This window comes from Podarcis gaigeae, assembly GCF_964106915.1.
Source record: "Podarcis gaigeae genome assembly, chromosome: 13".
In the NCBI taxonomy this organism is placed as follows: Eukaryota; Metazoa; Chordata; class Lepidosauria; order Squamata; family Lacertidae; genus Podarcis; species Podarcis gaigeae.
The window spans coordinates 53,292,058-53,314,381 of record NC_139689.1 but is presented as its reverse complement, the minus strand read 5'-3'; the positions used below and the strand labels follow the sequence as shown (position 1 = coordinate 53,314,381).

General features: G+C 43.0%; 1 protein-coding gene across 6 annotated transcripts in view; it reads right to left on the bottom strand.

The window, feature by feature from the left end:
* Window positions 1-22,324, bottom strand: part of PLEKHG4B (pleckstrin homology and RhoGEF domain containing G4B) — a 99,102-nt gene that overhangs the window by 41,281 nt on the left and 35,497 nt on the right. For all 6 annotated transcript variants that reach the window (XM_083708948.1, XM_083708950.1, XM_083708949.1 and 3 more), the window contains exons 2-3: window positions 12,425-12,622; window positions 1,937-3,257 (exon numbers count right to left, since the gene is read on the bottom strand). In XM_083708948.1, coding sequence (XP_083565074.1) covers window positions 1,937-3,068 — 1,132 coding nt within the window. In that variant the 5' untranslated portion in view covers window positions 3,069-3,257; window positions 12,425-12,622. The remainder of the gene's footprint in view (window positions 1-1,936; window positions 3,258-12,424; window positions 12,623-22,324) is intronic.

Below are 22,324 nucleotides of genomic sequence, written 5' to 3'. Positions count from 1 at the left end.
TGCTAAAAAATTATATGATATTGCTCTTGGCACAAGAAATATTTGCTTTTAGAGCAGCCAACAACTTCTGAAGCTGGTTCTGACCTAACCCAAAGCGAAATCCTCTAAAAAAGGGAGAGGGAGGGAAAAACATTAACTCGCCAAAGCCAGAAATTGAGGATCGGGGGACTTTGCATTATTAGTGATTATTTTGAGATACTATGGAACTAATTGAATTGTGGCTCTGACATCCTTCCCTCATCTGCAAATGGAAGGTAATATTGCAAAAGCATCATTCCCCTACATTAAATAAACAGATCTGCCTAAATTTGAAGCTTGGGAATCTGGACTTTTCTGAACACCCAACTGGTTAAAAATAGTTTCAGGGATGCTTCACATATCATCAGCTTCTAACATGAATGTTATTTTCCTACTTCCTACAAAGCAATAGGAAACAGCGTTATTTCCTCATGCATATTGTAAACACCTGACAATTCTAAATGTGTATAAATTGCTGCATACAGGTTGGAATTATGCAAACACAGAAGAGGCTTTTGTGCAGGAATGCAGCATGGGGATGAAGACTGTTAAATACAGTGTGTGTGTGTGTGTGTGTGTGTGTGTGTGTGTGTACACGTATATATACATTTACATATACATATGGCCAATATACTCTTTTGTCTAACGATGTCAGATTTATCTAGCATCACATAAAACACTTTATAAGAAAACTACGTTGTAATATGGGTTTCTCCAGGACCTCTGTGACTCCCCACAGCTACTGGACCAAATGGATACCTCAAGGGAGTGTGGTTTTCCACTAAGGAAAATAATGTGACCTAACACCCACAAAGAGTGGCTACAAAGAGCAGTGAGTGGTTAAGAAGAGGGGATGAAGAGGGGGAAAGAGGATCTAGAGAAGGCAGATGAAGACCAGAAATCTTTTTAGCTCATTAATATCCAGAAAAGAAACAAAATAAATTCCCACTGATGATAGCTCTTTGGTCCAGACAGTCCTACATGCCTCATACATAGCATTTATCAATGCAAATGTACCAGGATATGGGGGAGAACTGTGATTTTCACACACAGTGGTGTACACTTTGTTTTTCCTTAATCCTGTGCATAATGTCATGTGGTAAAGGTAAAGGTAAAGGTACCCCTGCCCGTATGGGCCAGTCTTGACAGACTCTGGGGTTGTGCGCCCATCTCACTCAAGAGGCCAGGGGCCAGCGCTGTCCGGAGACACTTCCGGGTCACGTGGCCAGCGTGACAAAGCTGCATCTGGCGAGCCAGAGCTGCACACGGAAACGCCGTTTACCTTCCCGCTGGTAAGCGGTCCCTATTTATCTACTTGCACCCGGAGGTGCTTTCGAACTGCTAGGTTGGCAGGCGCTGGGACCGAGCAGCGGGAGCGCACCCCGCCGCAGGGATTCGAACCGCCGACCTTTCGATCGGCAAGTCCTAGGCGCTGAGGCTTTAACCCACAGCGCCACCTGCGTCCCATATGTCATGTGGTAAGTGGTCCTAAATCACATGCACTGGTTCAGGGCAAGTAAAATCCCACTGATTTCCCAACACTTTAGACTGTGCCTATGGTGACTTTAAACCTTGAGTTATCAGAATTGCTATCACAGGAGAGATAGCTCTGTAGTTGCTGTTTCCATTTCCTAGCTCTGCCATTCCATTTCCTAGCTCTGTTTGTTCTGCTGTTGGTATGCTTAATGTTATAGATCTATTTACATCATTCAAAGCCACAAACTTATCTTTGAACTCTCAGAATATAGCAGGATATCAGCAGAAAACAACCCCCCCGCCACCCTACAAATAAACATAAATAGCACCTATGCTTCCCAACTAAAATAAAATAAAATAACTAAAGGAACACCGGTTAGCATGGTTTAAACAGGCTGACTAAATAAGAATAAGTGAGGTATCTACTTTGCATCTGTTTTACCTTCATCCTCTTTGCTTTTTGTAGCAATGAATTCATGAATATGTGACTCCAGTCTCTCAGACCTTGGAGAATGCCCATTTATGATTTTGGGGGGATTTTCACTGAACACTGCATCTGAGGGCACCCTGGATTTATAATCTTCACTCTGTGAGCTTTTATGTGTCCTGTCTAAAGACCGTGACCTTCTTGAACCTGACCTGCTACATGTTGTTTCATGAGATACAGTCCATTTTTCAGAGGCCTGGGAACGATTCCCAAATCTAACTGTCTGTCTTGTTTCCTCCTGTTTTGAAATTCTTTCAGACCAACAGCTTTCTTGCCAAACATTGTTTTCACATGTTTTTTCAGTGACCCTGCACTCATTCTCCACCTGTCCAATGACATGCTCTGACGGTTCATCTTCTGCAATGGATTCCTCAGAGCTGGAACCAAGACTCATTGGGTTTTGCAAAGCTTCTATATAAGACTTTCTAAACAATCGCTTTGTTTCAAAATACAGAGAATCCCGCCCTCTTTGACATGGGCTGCTCAGGTCTGTGCTGAAGGATATGCTTTTGGGGCCATTCCTTTTCACTAGTGGAGGAGTTGCTGAATCTTTAAAGAAATCAGGTGTCAATTCAGATGTCATTTTTGGTTCCTCGATGGCTTGCTCTGCAACCGAAAGTGCTCTTGGATTTGCTTCATCAACAGTTCCATGCTCAGCTTGGGGTGCTGGGGTTTGTATTTCAGCCTTGCTCCCAGGGCCATGACATAAATCAGAATCATTATCACCTTGGTTTCCACAGTTGCCTGCAAGCGGTACCTCTATCACGGTAGAACAGGTATCATTAGAGGTCGAACTCTCATGTGAGCTGCTGCTTTCCATTGTCTGTGTCATAGCTTTAGCATCAGGACTGCTGCTGATCAATTTCTCAAGCAGAGAGCTTTTGGAATATGTCTGCAGAATTGTTTCAGCTGTAGGGACAAATATAGGGTTCACAATATTTTTCCAAGGTGTCCTATATATGGCTGGGCCTGTAGTCAGCAAGCAGCTTTGCAAAGGACAGCCATTCAGTTTACCGTTTACATTTTCCAAAAACTCTATTGTGAAAATATATCCGTACATGGTTTCAGGTACAACAAGCTCTTCCATTCCTTGCCCATGTCTGGAGAGACATTTTAACACTAGGTTGACTGACTGCTTTCTCACCGGCACAATCTGGAAGTAAAAATCTCCTGGTTTTAAACGGGCTTTGTGGAGGGATGCCAGTTGCACTATGATCTTCTCATGGATGCACAATGGCCATCCTTCATGGTAAAAAATAAGGCCGGTATAATTGCTCTGTAAAAAAGAGAGAAAGCAAACTAAGTGAAATATATTTGCCTCATATTATGCTATTAACATTTGTGCAGATTTAACCACCTTTTAGCACAACAGAAAAATGTGGTAAATTAATGTAGCAGTTGACTCATAGTAAAACAAGAAGACAATGGGTAATAAAAAAGGTATGTTCTATTTTAGAACCAACAAAAGTTTCAGAATCAATACTGTCTTATGAGTACAAATAATTACATAGATCACAGAACTAGTCCTGAACATATTCCTCTGACTACTGTGATCAGTTGCTGACCTCATTCCTAGAAATGTTATATCATTTTTTTTTCAAATATACTGCAGGGCTAGGAAAGAAGACCCTTCTACATTTTTGAATGACTGATTTTGTTATCAAGCTGCCAAACCATGAGAATGGTAATTCATTACCCGCAAATTGCTAGAATTTTCACAGGAAGTGACAAGCTTCCCTTACCCAGATCATGTTCAAACATGATAGTGCTCATATTATGGTAGTTTGCTCCCCCCTCCATATACAGTATTTATAAAACTGAAATGAAGCAATGTTAATATTATGGAATTGTTGGGATGGCTTTAACAGAAATATCAACTATCCAGGTAGGGAAAACATTCTCATTCAAAGACGTAATGCAAAAATAACTGAAAACATGTTATAGAACGAGAACCACTCTGGTTTGTGCCAGTCAATATTCTCAATTAAAACCGTCCTGGGACTAAAGAAATGCAGAAGGGCCATTTTACCCATTTCGTGGTAGAGAACCTGCATTTGCTTGTGAGCATAAAGTCATAGAATCCTAAAATTGTAGGTTTGGAAGGGACCCCAAGGGCCATCTATATGCTGTAAGCCACCCAGAGTGACTGGGGAAACCCAGCCAGATGGACAGGATAACAACAACAACAACAACAACAACAACAACTAGTCTACAGAGAGTTTCAGCCAGTCCCCAATCTCTGTATGATAAATGTTTCCACATTTGTCTGGATCTTGTTCACAAGTGTACAGCTAAAAATGTACTGTGTGAAGTAGACTTGTGATTTCCCAGAGTTAACAAAGGGATGCATCTTAGTAACTGAGGCTATAAAGAAGCATTAGGAAACACTCTCCGTGACCCTTTCCTCTTGAGGGAGAGCTGCTAAGTTCGGAGTACATAAAGATTCCATTGTTTCTTTTTAAATGAACAATATTGTGAGAGCAAGGTATCTGACGGAGGCATCCTGTCTCTTTGCCAGGGGTGGCATATTTCTGTCTCAGGTTTCCATTCACTGAGCAGTCATTTCTTTACTCATGGGCTCTGACAAGGGGATTTCCTTTGACCAGCAAGATTCACCCTTTGGATCTGAAGAGGCTCAACTCCATTAAAGCCTTTTGTCTGGTTAATAATGCCAGGGTAAGGCAGGGGAGCCCTAAAGCTTTAAAGCTTCACTGAATGCTGTAAGAATTAAAGGATTAGGCCCCATTCCCTTAACTTTGAAATTAGTAGCAAAAGAAAAATAATCAGGTCCCAACCTAAGTTTCACACAAGTGAGTACGGATTTGGAAGGCATTTTTGTATAAATGCAATGCCAGTCACACACAACTGCACACTTCCTTATAATAGTGCTATGAACTGTAACTGAGAGACCATTGAGAGAGTTTGGGCTAAACAAGTAAGGTGGAAATGGATGTTTCATGGTACAAGTAGTAGATGAGGATTTCTTTAAACATCCATCCCAGATTTCAACACCAAAAATAAAAGTAAGTAATCCAGGGCTGCTGCTCATTTGTTGAGTTTTGGGTATGAATTCAGGATCTAACACAATGTTGACTACTATTAACTACATACAGCTCTCTGCCAGGACTCTGAAACACCAATGTGCAGTAGGATTTCTCCTAAGTTGAAGAAGATGTGTGAGGAGAGTCAGGGGGCTTTCATAAGGAGAGAATGCAGAGTTAATTCACTGCGCCAGAATATGAATATGGTATCCTTGGGCTTTAGTGGAGTAAGTGTTGACCTCCCTTCACTTTCCCCAGGAACCTCATGAAATCATAGAGGTGGGCTCCTGGGTGGAGGCTGGGGCACATGGAGAGCGCCTGGTGGGGGCAGGGGGGTGGCTGCCCCCCTCAATATTGGGGGCTGGATCCCCTTGCACACCATATACCCACCACCCCTGCCTGCACCACATGTTCTTTGGTCCTCCCTGAGCTTCCAGGAGGCAAATCATCCTACATTCATGAGCATTTGCAGCAAAACAATCTTGTAGTCCCACAATCAAGGCCCTATGAAAGAAGAGATTCTTTGTACGATTTCATTCAAACATTGCTATTGTGAAGCTTCTGGTATTTGATGCTTGCTGATGTAATGCTTTCGGCTCTGAACACATCCACTGTAGGGTCAAAATCATACCCTGAGGTAATAGCCTTTGCAGCTGTCCAAAAGCCAAATATATTAGTTTTCTGATTCATTCCTAAAGGAATGTGTTTATTGAAACAGACAGCAGGTACGCTTCAATACCTCTCTTCCTCTTTCAGGTCTGGACTGGTGTGTTGCATCTACCAACTACTAATTATCTTCAACTACTAATTCTGGGATTTCTCTTTTACTGTGCTAATCAAAATGCTATACCAATTTACTTTGTTTAAATACCAGGGTGCTTGTTGGTGTAACAACTGAACTATGTCATTAATCAGTAGGATAACTCACTTTACAGGTCTTTAAGGTGCTACTGGAAGGAATTTTTTTTGTTTTCACTTTACAGGTGTTTCTCAAGTACATTCAACTGCAGTTAGTCTTTTTTTTTTACTAACAAGAAAAGAATCAACATCTAGAAAACCAACAATTGAAAGTTTCTTTAGAGACCTCTGTACTGAGTATTATTCGACTGATGTTCACTTAGGATTCAAATAAAAAATGGCAGGGAGTTAAAAAAAACACTTGATTATAAGTTAAAGCTCAATTTAAATGTTTTGCTTTGCAAGAAATTATAACTTTGACTTTTAAAAAAGCTATGAAAAAGCTTAGAAAAGTAGAGAAATCAGGCAAGCATTCCCACACTAAAAGGGTATTTATTAGACCAGCTGGCAATCTAAATGTTGCATTGCAGTGTTCAAGTATTCATTCATTAATTCAGATGAAACAACAAATATTTTGACATATTAAGCACTGACAAGTTTATGGCGTAAGGGTATGTGGACAAGAGTCTAGCTCACAAAACCATATGCCGTCATAAATAATTAATCTTTTAGGTGCCACAAAACTCTTCATTATCTTCAGCCCAAACAGCCTAACATTGCTGCCCCTCTGGAAAATTCACAGAATCATAGAATCACAGAACTCTCAGAATTACAGAGACCCTGAGGGTCAGAAAGTCTAACCCATTGCATGCAGGAATCTTGCATTACATATCAAACACATAATTCTTATAACATGCAATTCATATAACAAACACAAATTACATGTAGAAGTGTGTTCAGAATGTGACTGTAGCAGCACTTTGTAGTTCACTGAAACTTAACAGAGAAACAGAAGTTTTCTTACCATGATTTTCTGTTTCCATTTGTCTCATGAAAGGCATTCCTTACTTTGGGATGGCACCTCCCACAGGCTGAGATGAGCAGGGTGCAAGTTCTTCTACCTCACCAGGTGCCACCCACCCTCCCAGACTGGCTGGAAAATCAAGAACCACTCAACCCCCTCTGATACTTCCATAGAGATCCATGAAATAAGGCCACAACACCGGACACTCAAGCAAACGAAACACAAGTACGTAAGAAAAGCCTGCTGGGCAGCCTAATGGCCCATCTAGTCCAGCTTCCTGTTCTCACAACCAGATGCCTGTGGGAAGCCCCCAAACAGGAACCAAACACAAGAACAGCCTCCTCTCCATGTAGTTTCCAGCAACTGGTATTCAGAAGCACTACTGCAGTACTGACCATGAAGTCAAAGCATAGTCATCCTGGCTCGTAGCCATTGATAGCCTTATCTTCCGTTGATCTGTCTAATTCTCTTTTAAAGCCATCTAAGTTGGTGGCCATCGCCTGCTCCTGCCAGAGCGAATTCCAAGGCTGCCGGTGTGTTGCATGAAGAAGCCCTTTTTTTATCTGTCCTGAATCTTCCAACACTCAGCTTTCTTCTAGTGTTATGAGAGAGGGAGAAAAACTTTTCTCTGTCTACTTTCTCTATGTCATGCATAATTTTATACACTTAAGTCATGTTGCCTCTTACTTGCCTTTTCTCTGGACTAAAAAGTCCCAAACACTGCAGCTCCATCTCCTTGATCATTTTGGTTGCCCTTTCCTGAACTTTTTATGACTTTACAATATCCTATAAAAAGTGAAGTGACCAGGACTATACACAATATTTCAAATGTGGCCACACCATAGATTTGTATAACGTCGTTATGATATTAGTAATTTTATCCTCAATTCCTTTCCTATTTATCCCTAGCATTGAATTTGCCTATTTCATGGCTGCCACACACCTTCAACATCATCATCGAGCTAGCCACTACTACCCCACCAGCCAGTTCAGACCCCATGAATATATGTGAAATTAAGATTTTTTTGGCCCCAACATGCATCACTTTACATTTGTTTGCATTGAACTGCATTTGCCGTTTTACCACCCATTCAACCAGTTTGGAGAGATCCTTTCAGAGCTCTTCACAAACACATTTTTGTTTTCATGATCTGGAACAATTCAGTATCATCAGCAAACTTGGTCAGCTCACTGCTCACTTCTAACTCTAGATCATTTATTAATAAGTTAAAAAGCACGGGGGGGGGGGAGTCTTCCTTCTAAGTCTTGTTGAAAGCTTGTTGAAAGCTCAAATACACTATGTCAACCAGATCACCTCTTTGTGGTTGCTGACACCCTCAAATAACTCTAATAGGTTTGTGAGACAGGCTTGCCCTTACAGAAGCCATGCTGGTGGTGTTCAGCAAGGCTTGTTCTTCTATATGTCTGGTTATTTTATCCTTAACAATACATTCCACCAGCTAACTGGTCTGTAATATTCAAGATCCAAAACTCCAGCTAAACCTTCACATGCACCCAGTGCCTGCAAAATGTATGTAAACTACTAATCCTGTGGGTTGTCTTTTGCACATATTCAACTTTCCTTAAGGGTCAATTCGTCCTTTCAACTAAGGCTTGCCTATCAATACCACTCAACAGGTCTCAAAAGTAAACAGCCATTGCATCCTAGTAAGTTTTACATAGCTATGATGTACTAAAATGAAAATAAACCCTTCAAAATAAAGCACATATTACAACTGAAAATGTAGTGGCATGGCATTTGCTCTGTATGCAGAAGCTCCAAGATTCAATCCACAGCATCCATAATTTATTTTTTAAAGTATTTTAAAAGGCCAATGTAAGACAGATTCATATATTCGTCATTACGTCTGATAACACTTAGGGCTCATCCAGATTTCCCTTGCTCCACCGCTTTCTTCCAGGGAAACCCAATATTTACTGCTGAATTGGAGCAAATGTCAATTGGGTTTTCTCTGGAATGATGTTTGTTCCAATTTATCACTAAAGAATAGCATTTCCAGGAGAAAGCAGTGGGGCTAGGGCAAAACTGCTTGGACCTATGCCAAAGAGAAAACAGCTCAGATTCACACTTTCTAGGCATGGGACAAGCGCAAGTATGAATGAACCCTTAGATTCTGTGCAGCCTTAATATGAAAGTCTATGCAAGTACAGCATCCGTAAGCACTTTCCAGTAAGTAAGGATACTTAAGTGCTGTGAGAAATTAAATAAACAGTCAGAAAAGGAATTGTTTATATCTGGAAATAAGTGCCACAGAGTTCAACAGTATTTTTGCTAAGGAAGCATGCTTTAAATTGCACCCTGAGAGAACTGACACAGGCTGCAATCCTAACCCCCAGTGTGTGTTGCTAGAGAGGGTGGAGACTAAGTGGATATCCCAGTTTGTTGGCCTTCAGCCTCTACTGGCAGAGGGAAGGTTCCACCACAATGAAGGCACCCACTGCAGGCGTGTCAGTAACCTGTGGAAGGGCCTCCAAATGGTGCTGGAGGTGGAACTTTGCCAGCCATGCTCTGCTGGAAGTTGCTCCAGCTCCTACAGAAGGGCCCAATTTGGGCCCCACTGCTGTGACAGCAAATCCAGCCAGCTGGGCTTCAGAAGTGGCAGTGAATCTACATATTCACGCTCCAGTTGGGATTGATTTGGAGAGAACATGTGTGGCATTGGGATCCACATGCTTTTCATGTTACTACTTTGTGTAACATTCAAATCAGCATAAATCCAACTTCTGATAATGCCTAGCAGAGCCTGGTATACTATAAAGAACATTATTATGAGCAGCAAAATTCTCTGTGGTGATAAAATAAATAAAAAGAGGTTTCTCTTGCATCTCCAATCTGTTTCCAGATTATTATGAGACTAAAACATCAATCTCTCCTCCTTGCCCCCAAACCAGCAATTAACTCAGCTGGGAAAATACGGCGTTTCTACTGTATCAGCAGAGACCATGATAGCTACAATTTCCCAGTCAGGAAACTGAAGGTTGGCAGCAAAAGAGGGGGAAAGAAATACTTGCTGAGGCAAAGCAGGAGAAGAGTGGCATTTGAGGGCTGAAACCTCTGTCATCAGGGCAATGAATAATCGTACACAGTTCATTGTGGAAACAGAACTGTCCTTTATGCGGCTACAATTAAACAGTCACTAAATCCCTTGCTCTGACTCCTGTTGAGCCTCAGTACTTTGCACAAACACTGGGCTATAAATTCTTTTGCCTCCCTACTGAGTTGCAGTCTGGGGGCTGTAAATCTTCAAGTGATTTCCTGAATAATTGCATTCCTGAGAAAGTTGCATTCACAAGGTGGGCAACCACTCTCTCCTTCCGCTTCACTCCCAGCCAAGAAAGTGGTCCTGCTCACAAAGAAGCCAGCTGAAGAATTAACTGACTTCAATGGATGGAGAATAAACTTGAAACGGTAATAATTAGGCTGTGCGTGCCTATGAACAGGGAAAGATTCAAGTACTCAAGTCATATTTCACATTAAAAATATGTAACTAAAAATGTTTGATTGTTTGAACAGAGTTTTGTTTTCTATACTCTTTATCATACTAATAAGAATAAAAGTTGCTCAGCTTCTGAACCAAAATTTCTTAATTATCTATTAGCAATTTTGAGTTACTACTGCCCGAAGCTTGGACAGATGTGAAACATGCATGGTGAAATTATTAGATAGATTTGATTGTTCTCTAACAAACCAAGGTATTAAAGACACTTCCAATTAAACCTATGGTGTCAAATATCAAGCACAGTCCTCAAATACCCAGTACTATGTACACACTTCAGTTCTGTTGGAAGCACAGGAAAAGCAAAACATGCAGTACTAAATGAAGAATTCAGATTTTCATGACAGATAATTTTAATATGTCTAGTGCAGGTTATGCACAGTTATGCTTATTTGACACAATGAGGGTAGGGGGGAACTAGGCAAATTACTGCACCAGAAGATCAGCAAAAAGCATGATTATCTGTAAAAAGTAAGACACTGTGCACTTAAGAGACTTTCAAAAAGCTTTTTACAAAGCAGCTCACAAAGGACTCCTGAGTAACCTTTGCAATCATGGAATAAGGTGAGAGGTCCTCTTGTGGATCAGTAACTGGTTGAGAATCAGGAAGCAAAAGGTAATAATAAATGGACCGTTCTCCCAAACAGAGGTCCACCCTATCAAGGAATAGTAGAACCAAGTTTTCTGATGATATGAAACTGTTGAGGATGGTTAAAACAGAAGGTGATTGCAAAGAGCTCCAAAAGAATCTCTCAAAACTGGGTGAGTGAGAATCAGGAAATCAAATGCAATTCAGTGTAAGCTGCTGTAAAGTGATGCACACTGGGACAAAATCTATCAGGAAACAGAATGAAAACAAAACTGCCAGTATCATAATAAACAAATCTATGGTGTGATTGCACTTGGAAAACTGTACAGTGGTACCTCAGGATGTGAACGGGACCGTCTGCGCATGCACGAGCAGAGAAACCCAGAAGTAACACACTCCGTTACTTCCGGGTCGCTGCGGAGTGCAACCTGAACGCGCTCAACCTGAAGCGTATTTAACCCAAGGTATGACTGACGCGGGTGGCGCTGTGGGTAAAACCTCAGTGCCTAGGACTTGCTGATCGTATGGTCGGCGGTTCGAATCCCCGCGGCGGGGCGAGCTCCCGTCGTTTGGTCCCAGCTCCTGCCCACCTAGCAGTTCGAAAGCACACCTAAGTGCAAGTAGATAAATAGGTACTGCTTTATAGCGGGAAGGTAAACGGCGTTTCCGTGTGCTGCGCTAGTGCTGGCTCGCCAGAGCAGCTTTGTCACGCTGGCCACATGACCTGGAAGTGTCTCCGGACAGCGCTGGCCCCCGGCCTCTTAAGTGAGATGGGCGCACAACCCTACAGTCGGACACGACTGGCCCATTCGGGCAGGGGTACCTTTACCTTTACCTTTATGACTGTATATGGTTCTGGTCACAAAGCAAGTAAAAGGAGACATGATAGAGCATAAAAAATTAAGCCTGGTGTGGTGGAAAGTGAATAGAGAAAGGTTTTTCTCCTTCTCTTATAATACTAGGACATTTGATGCAGATGAATGTTTGAAGATTCAGGACAGAGAAGAGAAATAACATTCACACAGTGCATTGTTAAACTTACTGAATTTGCTCCCAGGAGAGGCAGTGATGGCCACTAAAAGATGATTAGACAAATTCATGGAACATAAAGCTATCAATACTGGCCATTTAAAGAAGTCTAACCAAGTTCATGCTAGACATGCAATGATTTACTCAAATTCTGATGCCCATGAAAAGAAAGCACACACACAAATTACAATCATAAATCATTTTTCTTACCCTCTTATCATTTATTGGCCCAACAATATAAATTCTGTAGTGAAATATAAAAAACCCTCCTACCATTCTCCTGAAATGTACTACAGCACAAATTCATGGAATTATATTCCAATCAAATACAAAACGTGATGCTTCGCTTTCCAGTGTCTTACTAGAATGAACTTTCCCATGGTTATCTAGGGTTTCATTTGCTTAGCAGTTAAAAGATTAAACAGCATCTTATTCCGCCCTCCTCATGCTTGGATAATGAACAAAGAGTCTCTGTTTTGCCAGAGTAGATACAAATATACTTACACAGGTTTCCCGTTGGATACACTGTAAGACTCTCTTGGCAGGAACAAGAAAATCAATTAGACATCTGAGACCATCTCCGTGATAAAACTTTTCAACAATGCTGAAAAGCTGCCACAGAACAGTAGCAGCTGTGGCCTCAAAAGGTGGATAGAGAGAAGAAAGTGTATTCTGGATATAAATATCGAGGGATTCAGAGTTCTGAAATAAATAAATAAAAATCACAGTGTTAGGCAATAGGAAAAAGTGTAGATTCTACACAGAAAAACAATATTAACTACCCTGCTTTTCAAACTGTGTCATAGCAAACCTTGGGGTTCCTCAGACACTTTCCAGGGTTTCTTCAAAGAGAAAATAATGGATAAATGTACCCAAACAACAAGTTTATCCACCACTACCAATCCAAGGTGCCGTGTCCTTTGGAAGAGAGAGGACAAAACGAAAGCATGCAAACCCTGGAAACAGGAAGACTCCCACACAGATGAACAATTCCCTTTGAATTCCATCCCCCATTTACTGCCAGTCTAGGACCTCTTTGAGTGGATTACTTTCCCAAAATTATTATTATTTATTATTAATGTATTGCATTTATACACCACCCTTCATCCGAAGATCACAGGATGGTTTGCAGCATAAAAATGCAAAAAGCAAACACAAAATACATATCATAGTTAGAACAACAACAACCCAATAGCCCTCTTCAACAAACACAGAGGTTCTTTAATCAGCCCATGGCCTGGTTATAGGGGAACCTTTTCCCCTGGCGTCTACAGGTTAATGTAATGAAGGTGCCAGGAGAGTCTCCCTGGGGAGAGCATTCCACAAATGGGGAGCCACCACAGAAAAGGCCTGCTCTTGTGTTGCCACCCGCCAGACCTCATGGAGAAAATTCTATTGAGTTGTAACAGTAACTTTTGTCCCATAGCTTTCACATATGAGAACATTTCCAAAAGTTGTGAAACATCTGATATACTGTATATTAATGCTTTTGATTTCCTTGTGTGTTCCACAGCTGCAAAGCCCCAGGGGAGTAACTGCAACTGAGGGGCACAGCACCGACTTTCCACTCAGTCCCATTTCCAGTCCCTCCTACTTAAAAAGGATCATGCGGCAGGTGACATGAAAGACCTCTCTGTGTGTAACTCTGAAGACAGAAGGTATCAGTCGCAATAGACAATACTGGATTCCCAGACTGCTGCCTGAACCATGCAGGTCTAGAGTGCTGAGGGCAAGGCTCAGGAAACAAACAGAGCATCCTCTCAGGATCTTGCAATGACCGAACTGCTTTTGACTCTGTTATCGCCATGATCTATTTGCACAGGGGTTGGCATGGCAATTAGCCCCTCCCTGGCAGGAAGAGGACTTGTGTGTACATAGGCTGGTGTTGGGTTTCTTTTGAGAGACAAAACCCGCCAACATCAGTAAACACTGCAGTGACACTTTAGTTCCCAACCCTTGCTAACATAAATGGGAGGGAGAGGAGGGAGGATCCGTAGGCCAGAACCAGCGCAAGCAAAGGGGAGCCATAAAGCTTCTCGCACACCAAGGAGCCACCCAAAGCACCACCATCCTACTTCCTGAGTTTGTCTCATAATGTGTCACATCCTCTTAGGAACCATAGAAACCCCAACTGTGTAAACATTAACTATAGGGTCACATTCCTTCTGTGCCACATCGTCGTAGAGGAAAACTCTGTTCTAAATCATAGGAATACAAATCTAAAGAGACCGTAGGGAAACCTGAGGCAGAAAATGCCAGAATATTTAAAACATTTCTGGATAGAGATGGAAAGATCTCGCAATTTTGGTTCTCTCTGTTTCACATTTTTTGAATCTTAAATTCAGTTCCCCACATTTCTGCAGCAATTTGTGCATTTCTCCGCCCAAAAATATTTATCAATTTTTTTAATGTGAATTTCTCCTAATAAACACAATTTTGACTAGTGTATGCATTTTTGCAAGGACCTTCTCCTAATATGATGCATTTCTGTATATTTTCACTGCTATATTCATTTTAAAGCAAAATTTCCTTTAATATATGCAGTTTTGTAAATGCTGTTTGAATGGAGAACTACGCTTAAAAATTCAGATGTGTGAATTTTGAATGATGGCTGTGTTTTGATTCTCATATTGTTTCAGAAAGTGTGAATTTGATAAATTCAGCTATAAATGCAAACTGATTCGAATCTCTCTCTCCCCCCCCCCCAATCCTTATCTCTGGATATCTTTTTCAGTGCCAGTGAGCTTTAACTTGCACTTCATAAATGAAACCTTTAAGCAATATAGCCTCCAATAACACTCTTTCCATGTAGCTTGATATTGGCAGAGAGGAAACATGACTAATAAACACTCCCACCAGCTTCATCTGATTCTATGGGCAGGGCTGGTCCACTCATGAGGTAAACTGAAGCAGGTGACAGAAACCTGCAATAAGTGCTCTGTGCAAGATCTTACCACTGCCACCCCCCCTCGCTTCTTATGACTGCTACTATTCAAGATCTGTCAGAAAGTCAGGAGGGATGTTGTCCAGAATAGTTCCAACTGAGGGCCAAACTGGGCATGGCAGGGGCAGCCACTTTTTCTTGTTCACATCCCCACCCCATTACCAAATCAGGTGGGATGCACAACATGCAAAGGGGCAAATGCAAAGGGGCAAATGCTTGCTATTTTAACATGCAAAGGGGCAAATGCTTGCTATTTGCAAGGACGGTGGTGCCTTCCCCAATCCATGCCCTCTCCCTGCCCCATCCCTGTTCATAAATTCATCACCTCTCACTCAGCGCTGCTTGTTGCTGCCCTTGAGGTCCATTTGGTAGAACAGAGACCGGATCTCCATCTCCTGCCTGCACACTTCGCCCCACCCTGGAACTCCCCTCCAGGAAAAAAATAATTCAACATATAGACCCCCCCCCTTTTAGGAGGGTGAGAAGACCCATCGAATGGCCAAACAGCCATCTTGCACAGTGACTAATTTATATAATTAAGATGTAAAGGAGGACACTGGTGGATAGTCCCTGTTACCAGCCAATAATGCATTTCATCCCATCCTAGGTCCAGTCTTCTTGCGTACTATGCAATAAGCTTTGCCAGGCTCAGAAAGAGGAGAGGAGAGTAATGGGGGATGAGGCTACGGGAGGCAGGGTGGGGATGAGGCAAGGCCCTGCACCAGACAGCAACTTCCAAGCAAGGAAACCCCAATAAAACCTTGTAGCCCCTCAGTCTCAGTCTTTCTCCTCCCTCTCAGGAGGCTCCTAGCCTCTGCTGAGCCCCCCCCCCCCCCAATCTCTGGCTTGTGCTGGTGCTGAAGGAGCCCAGCACACCATCACATACTCCCATTCCTACACACACACACACACACCCAGTCAGGGCACTTTACACAAGAGAAGTTTGCTCTCCAACATGTTTCTAATAGAGAGAGAGAGAGAGAGAGTGTGTGTGTGTGTGTGTGTGTGTGTGTGTGTGTGTAGTTTTAACTCTATCAATGCTTTTTTATTATTGATCACCGCCCCGCCCCCCAATGCTTTTAGCTGTTTTTATTTTTATCTGCAAGTTTCCTTGAGTCCCTTGTCATGGGAAAAGGCAGGGTATAACTTCCGCAGTACCTCAAGGACCACCTCTTTCCATATTAACCTACCTGGACCCTGAGATCATCCTCCAAGGCCCTTCTTCATGTGCCTCCTCCACAAGAGTTCCAGAGGATGGCAACACTAGAAAGGATCTTTTCTGCGGTGGCTCCCCATTTGTGGAATGCTCTCCCCAGGGAGGTTTGGCTGGCATCTTCATTATACACCTTTAGGCACCAGGCAAAAACATTCCCTTTTAACCAGGTCTTTGGTTGCTTGACATCCAATGTCCTTTTAAAATGTGTTGTGGAGGGGGAGGTTATTGGGTCGTCTTTGTTTTCTATTTTTATTATGTGTTTTCTGTTTTTTTTATTTTGTGAGTTTATGTTGTGAACTGCCCTGAGATCTATGGGTATAGGGTGGCATACAATTTAAGTAAATATATAAAATATTGTCAGGGGCTCAGGAGCAGAGGCACAGGGGAGAGAGGAAATGGAGAGCGAAGGGGAAGAATCGGAGGGCAGCGTAGGGGAGTATGAAAGTGGCCCGAGAGATTCCATGAGCCTCTCCAGCGAATCAGAAGATTCCCAGAGGGGGGCGCCTATGGCCAGGGCAAGGGGGGTCCCAGGGGGGACACACCAGAAGCAAGGGGCCAGCGGGGACTCCCAAAGCAGCAGCGGGAGATCAGGACCAGCTCCTACACCAGAGCGTAGTGGGGGGGAAGAGTCCCATGTATCAGGGCCAGCTTCTCCTCCAGCAGGGAGAGAAGCTGAATCAGGGCTGGCCACGCCTCTATCACAGAGTGAGGGAACGGAGGGGAAGTCAGGTCCAGCTAGCCTCTCCAAAGGGGGAAGCAGTGACAGGAGCAGTGTAACGGTCAGGAGGAAGGTTGCCGGCTGGGCGCGCGCGCCAAGTTCGACTGTACAGGCGAGCGGCACAGCAGGAAACCCGGATTGGGAACCAGGTCCTAAAGCCCGCCGGAGGGAGGGGGAAGACTCAGGGGACTCAGCGTCAGAAGAGTCTAGAAAGAGTGAGACCCCAGCGGACAGGCGGGCCCAGAGGAGGAAAGAGCAAAGGAAGAGGTGGAGCAGGGCTAGAGTCTTAAACTGGTGTCTGGGGGGAGGAGATTCAGATGGAGCTTCAGCGGTCTAGAGTTTAAGACGTAGAGCTACGCGCCGCGGCTTTTAAATCGAAACTGAACTTCAATAAAGACTTTTGTATATAACAACGAACTGGCATTGGTCCTTTGTGAGCTGGGACCTCGGGCAGCTCTGACAAATATATAAAATATAAAATATATAAAACCAAACAAAATCCTAAGGAAAAGTTTCCAGTTTCAATGTTGCAAGCAAAGGGCTGCTTCAAACAATAATAAATCATCAGGTCTCATCAATTTATGCATAGCATAATGAAGAAGAGGTTAAGTCCCTGCCCTAAAGAGCTTACAATCTAAAATTCAACCTAATGGGAGACCAGTGGGGCATGGGAAGAAACACTGGAAGAAAGAGGAACAGGTGGAGAACATGTATGTATATCACTTGATGACTACAGTGCTGCGCATTCACACAAGCCTGTGCAAAACCATGTTAGAAACTGAGATATGAAAGCTAGGAGCTAAATGGCACCCCTTAAACCTAGATTATGGATGCAACAGTTTTTTATAACAAGTATGCAAAGCTGAAAATTAATGAACTACAGTTAAAGTATTATGTTCATTTCTCACATGGTCACAATATTCTTAGGAGGGTCTCTTATCCAGTCTTCAGAGAGTAGCTGGAAGGGGTGAGGCCTTTCCTTCCACTCTGCAGTTTTAATCTGTAATCTTAGGCGCAGTACTGCACCCAGAGCTCAGAAACTGCTCGCACTGATGAAATTCCATGTCGCAAAATGCGCCTAGAACAATGGGAGTTTTGAACACTGTGTGCAAATGATCCCTTCAAAGATGAAATATCTGGATTGCTTGGCAAGCTGGCAAGTGTGGCTTTTCCAATGGCAGGAGTTTGGCAGACAGTAATCAAATTCTGAGTAAATCAAATGACATACACGAATGTGAGAACCACAACTTAGCCTTTTTAATGATTAACCAAATGATTTGGCACAATTGCTTAGATATTAGTGCTTAAAACATTGCTTGCTAACTTTGTTTTTCATTGATATAAACTATGCACCATTTCAGATTTGGTGGGAAAGAAGACGGAACAAAAACATACTGGGGTTACACGGAAATAAGCGAAAAGCTTGGCCGCCTCCAAGGCTTTACTTTTCTGCTCCACATAAAAGAGGGGCCTAAGATTTTAGCACTGCAGCTGTGCAGGCTCTTCTTCCCACCTTTCCCCAGAATACATTGTTTTGGTGATAGAAACTTCCTGGTACCAAAGCATTCCAAAGACGGAGAGCTCACCGCTGGCCGGTATCCCAGTGATTTATTTGTGATTAACTAAGCCCTTCTTAGTGTCCTCCCTTCTGAAGGCAGGCCAATGGTACAAGTCTAAAATTAACCAGTTTCAGAGAGCCCCAGAGAGACAGAAAAGTTTTTTTTTTAAAGTTTCCCAACATTTCCTTGCTGGATCACATGAAAGGTCCATTGAGTCCAGCACTGAGTACCCACCAAACGGAGAGAAGGGGATTCAGCAAGCAGTTATAGAATCAACAGGGAAACATCTGATTTCAACAGGTTTTGAGCCAGGGCTATCTACAGCACAGAGCAGTTTCTAATGCAGTTGTCGCTATGAGAGATATGCTGTTTTGTTTCACCAATTAAGCCACTTATGGGTGTGGAAGTCTCACACAGAGATACACCATCTCTGAACATGGGAGATTCCATCAAACTGTTACAGCTATCATTTTACAACATCATCGAAGTTAATAGTAACTACCACCCCCCCCCCAATGCCCAACTTGGGGTAGTGAATTACCGTACCTAAGCTGTGTAATGATTCAAAAATGAATCGTGTGGACCTTGTAGGAGTATCTCCTTCTTCAACATTAACTCTTCCAACACAGAGATTTTAATTATTGCAGGCTCAGGCAGCCTGAGGACAGCACAGTCAACTGGGACTTTGGCAGAAATGGTATTGGGTAGGTGAAGGGGGGGTCTCCCATAAGGGGCTTGAGGGGAGGATTGGCCCTGGCATGCCCCAAGCTCGGGCTGGGGCTCTGCCTGGCTGGAATCCTCTCCCCAGTCTCCCAGTGAGACCTTGCCAGCTTGGCTTGCACCACAACAGGGGTCAACACTGGCCAGTTCCCTCAGAATGGGTTTACTGCGGTGCAGCCTCATTGAATCCCATTCCACCAGTATGGGGAGAGTGGAATGACGAACTGATCCTACCCCAAATCCTCCAGCTAACAAAGATTTGGCCTGATTTCATCCCAACACCCAGTGTCCTGTTGCGGTCACTTGCTTCTTTTGGGGGATTAAGAATGTGCCTGCCTGGGCAAGTTCTCTTACTGTTTCTCTCTTCCGACACCCTACCCAAGCCTTTGAGCACTTTGCTGGAGCAAGCCTTTCTCATATATAATAATCTTGGTTTCACGTAAAGCTTTTAGGGGAACTTATGACTGTAATTTTCATTGCTTGCAAGGCCTGCAGTCCCCCTTACAATCTTTTAAGGGTTTGCAGCTATGAAACAAAGGCAGCAGGGAAATAAAAGGACCAAGGCCAGCAAAAGTCAAATGCACAGGTGAGGGGCTTTTCCAGACTGCCATTTTGTTGCACGAACATGAAATTGTTCCTAAGCTATTGCAAACTGAGATCCAAATATCTGGTGAAGTTATCGAAGAGAATAACTGACAAAGGGAACCCGAATTTCCCTCAAGTACTCCAAATGCAGTATTTCGTTGCTGGGGTAATTGAATTTCACTGTGCTTCTGGCAACAGTGTTATGTGATACACCATCTCTGAACATGGGAGAGTCCATCAGGGATAATTATAAGCATGTATTGATTGATCCCATTAGATGGCAGATGAGCACCCAGTGCTGTAACACGGCTGATGCTGGACACGCAGATCAGTTTGGATGGGTGACTAATGTATAAGCTTTCAAAGAAAAAGCAGGACTCATGTTAATAAATGTCATCCATATCATCAGAAGTGACACACAATCTCTCCCCTGACTTAAACTGTGTTTTTTTTAACCAGTATCTTAAACTCAAATGCAGCAGTGCCTGTGAACAAGCAAGTAGTACAACACATGGAAGTAGGCAGTTCTTCAGGAACCTGGCCCTAGACCATTTGCGGAGGGGTGGGGAGTCTGTGACCCATCCAATGTTGTTGGACGAGAACTCCCATCAGTCACAGCAAGCAAACACAGCCAATGGTCAGGGGTGATGTGCATTATATAATACAACAATATATTGAGGGCCACAGGTTCATCACCCCCATTTAGGGAATGAAAGGTTAGAAGCAGCACTTTGAATTGTGCACAAAAACAAACAGAAAACCAATTAAGCTCTTTCAGCATAGGTTTAAAATGAGCCTGTTATCCCCTTTCAACAACTTGACTACTATGTTCTCTATAAGTTAACGTTTCTTTTAAAAAACTAACAACAATTTTGAAAGGCACTCCAACCCCATACATCACACTTTACAGTAATCAAGCTTGTACAGTGGTACCTCGGGATGCAAGACGCGACAGCGCGTGTCGCGTTTCGCCGCTTCCGCGCATGCACGTGACGTCATTTTGAGCGTCTGCTCATGCGCAAGCGGCGAAACCCAGAAGTAACGTGCTCCGTTACTTCCGGGTCACCACGGGCGCAACCCGAAAATATTTAAGCTGAAGCGTATTCATCCCAAGGTATGACTATATGTTACTAAATCATGGAAAACTGGGGTCCCATAATTCCTTCTCTGGGTCTGGATGCTACTGATGGGGTTGTCATCTGTGCAGCAAAGATATCATACCCCAGATCTCTAGACACTTCTCCCAACGACTTCATTAGGATGTTTAAACATATTTTTGGACACAGCAGATCATGTGAGAGCACCATAGTATAAATACCAAGGCACTTGATAGATAGGAGTGGAACCACTGGAAGAGAGCTTTTCACTCCAGTCCACATCCCAGCTGGTGATCTAACACAGGCTCAGACTCTCTTGTCCACTCATACAATGAGACTGTCCAGTCCAGACTTGTTAACAACTATCTCATAAAAGTTGTAAGTTTGGATTTCTAGCCAATTTATAAAATCAGAAGGTGAAAAGGTTACTTGCTGTCTCATTCCGACTCAGTCACAGATTACTCTGTACAGGGGGAAATGGAGCACTTGCTGAGTCAATTTATAAATATTCTGGCTGAATACTTGCACTTGATCTTGTTTGGGGCTTCAGATAAGGGGTTTAGCACTCAGTTCCCTTCTGTTGGTCTCCAGTATCACTAAAGCTTCTCTTAGTACAATTATATTGCAGTGGTGATGGTACCAGGATACACTTTCCAGGGAAGTAACTCACATTCTTCACCTTCTGACTGCTCACAGCTCTCCTTTACGTACCGGGGGGGGGGGACAAGTCCCCCCCCATCCCATAATCAAGCCTTTTAGCCTAGACATGAGCACAGAGAACTTTCATGACCTTCAGATTACTCACATCCCCTATAAACTATTTCTGTCAATGGAGCAGTGTTGGTAGCAGAGAGATAAAGATCACCCACTTTCCCCTACACAAACAAACCAGCACATCTGACCAAGTCAAAACACTGAAAATAGTGAGGGCAGCACAGCAGTTTAGGCATATTTTCAAAATAAAAAATGGGAAAGTTCCTGATTTCACATTTCTATTTACATTATTTAGACTTTCTAACATATGTGCACCACAGTGTCACAACCTTATCAAAATTTTCACACTGTTGCACATAATGAAAAACCGTGACCAGTTTCCCTTATACTCTTCCTAACACTATTTCAGCGGCATTGCAACAGACTTTCACTTGCAGAGACTTCTCCTTCCTCCCCTCCTCTCTGCAGCCTGCACTGCAGCCCCAAATCTGCTCTGGACCTTTGGGGGGGACTCTGCATGCTGGAAAGCATGGAAAGCTGCGGGGGGCCGGGAGCTCCCGTCACACCCACTGACACAACACCGAATCTCACCCAGGGTCTTGCAAACAGCACAAGGAATGGCTCAGGAAATAAACACCAGAAGCTTCTTAATGCTGTTATGCTTGTGGCCGTCTATTTATTAACTTTCTGGAGGTAAGCTTATGGTTTCCAGAAGGATCCCCCAAAGTAACAAAAAAAAGCTCTCAGGCTTTGATTAAAAATTCCTTTATTATCCACAAGGTTCTTTATAGTTTAGATAAGTCTAAACAAACAGAAGCTTTTGGCATCTGCAAAATCATTTTGCTCTCCAG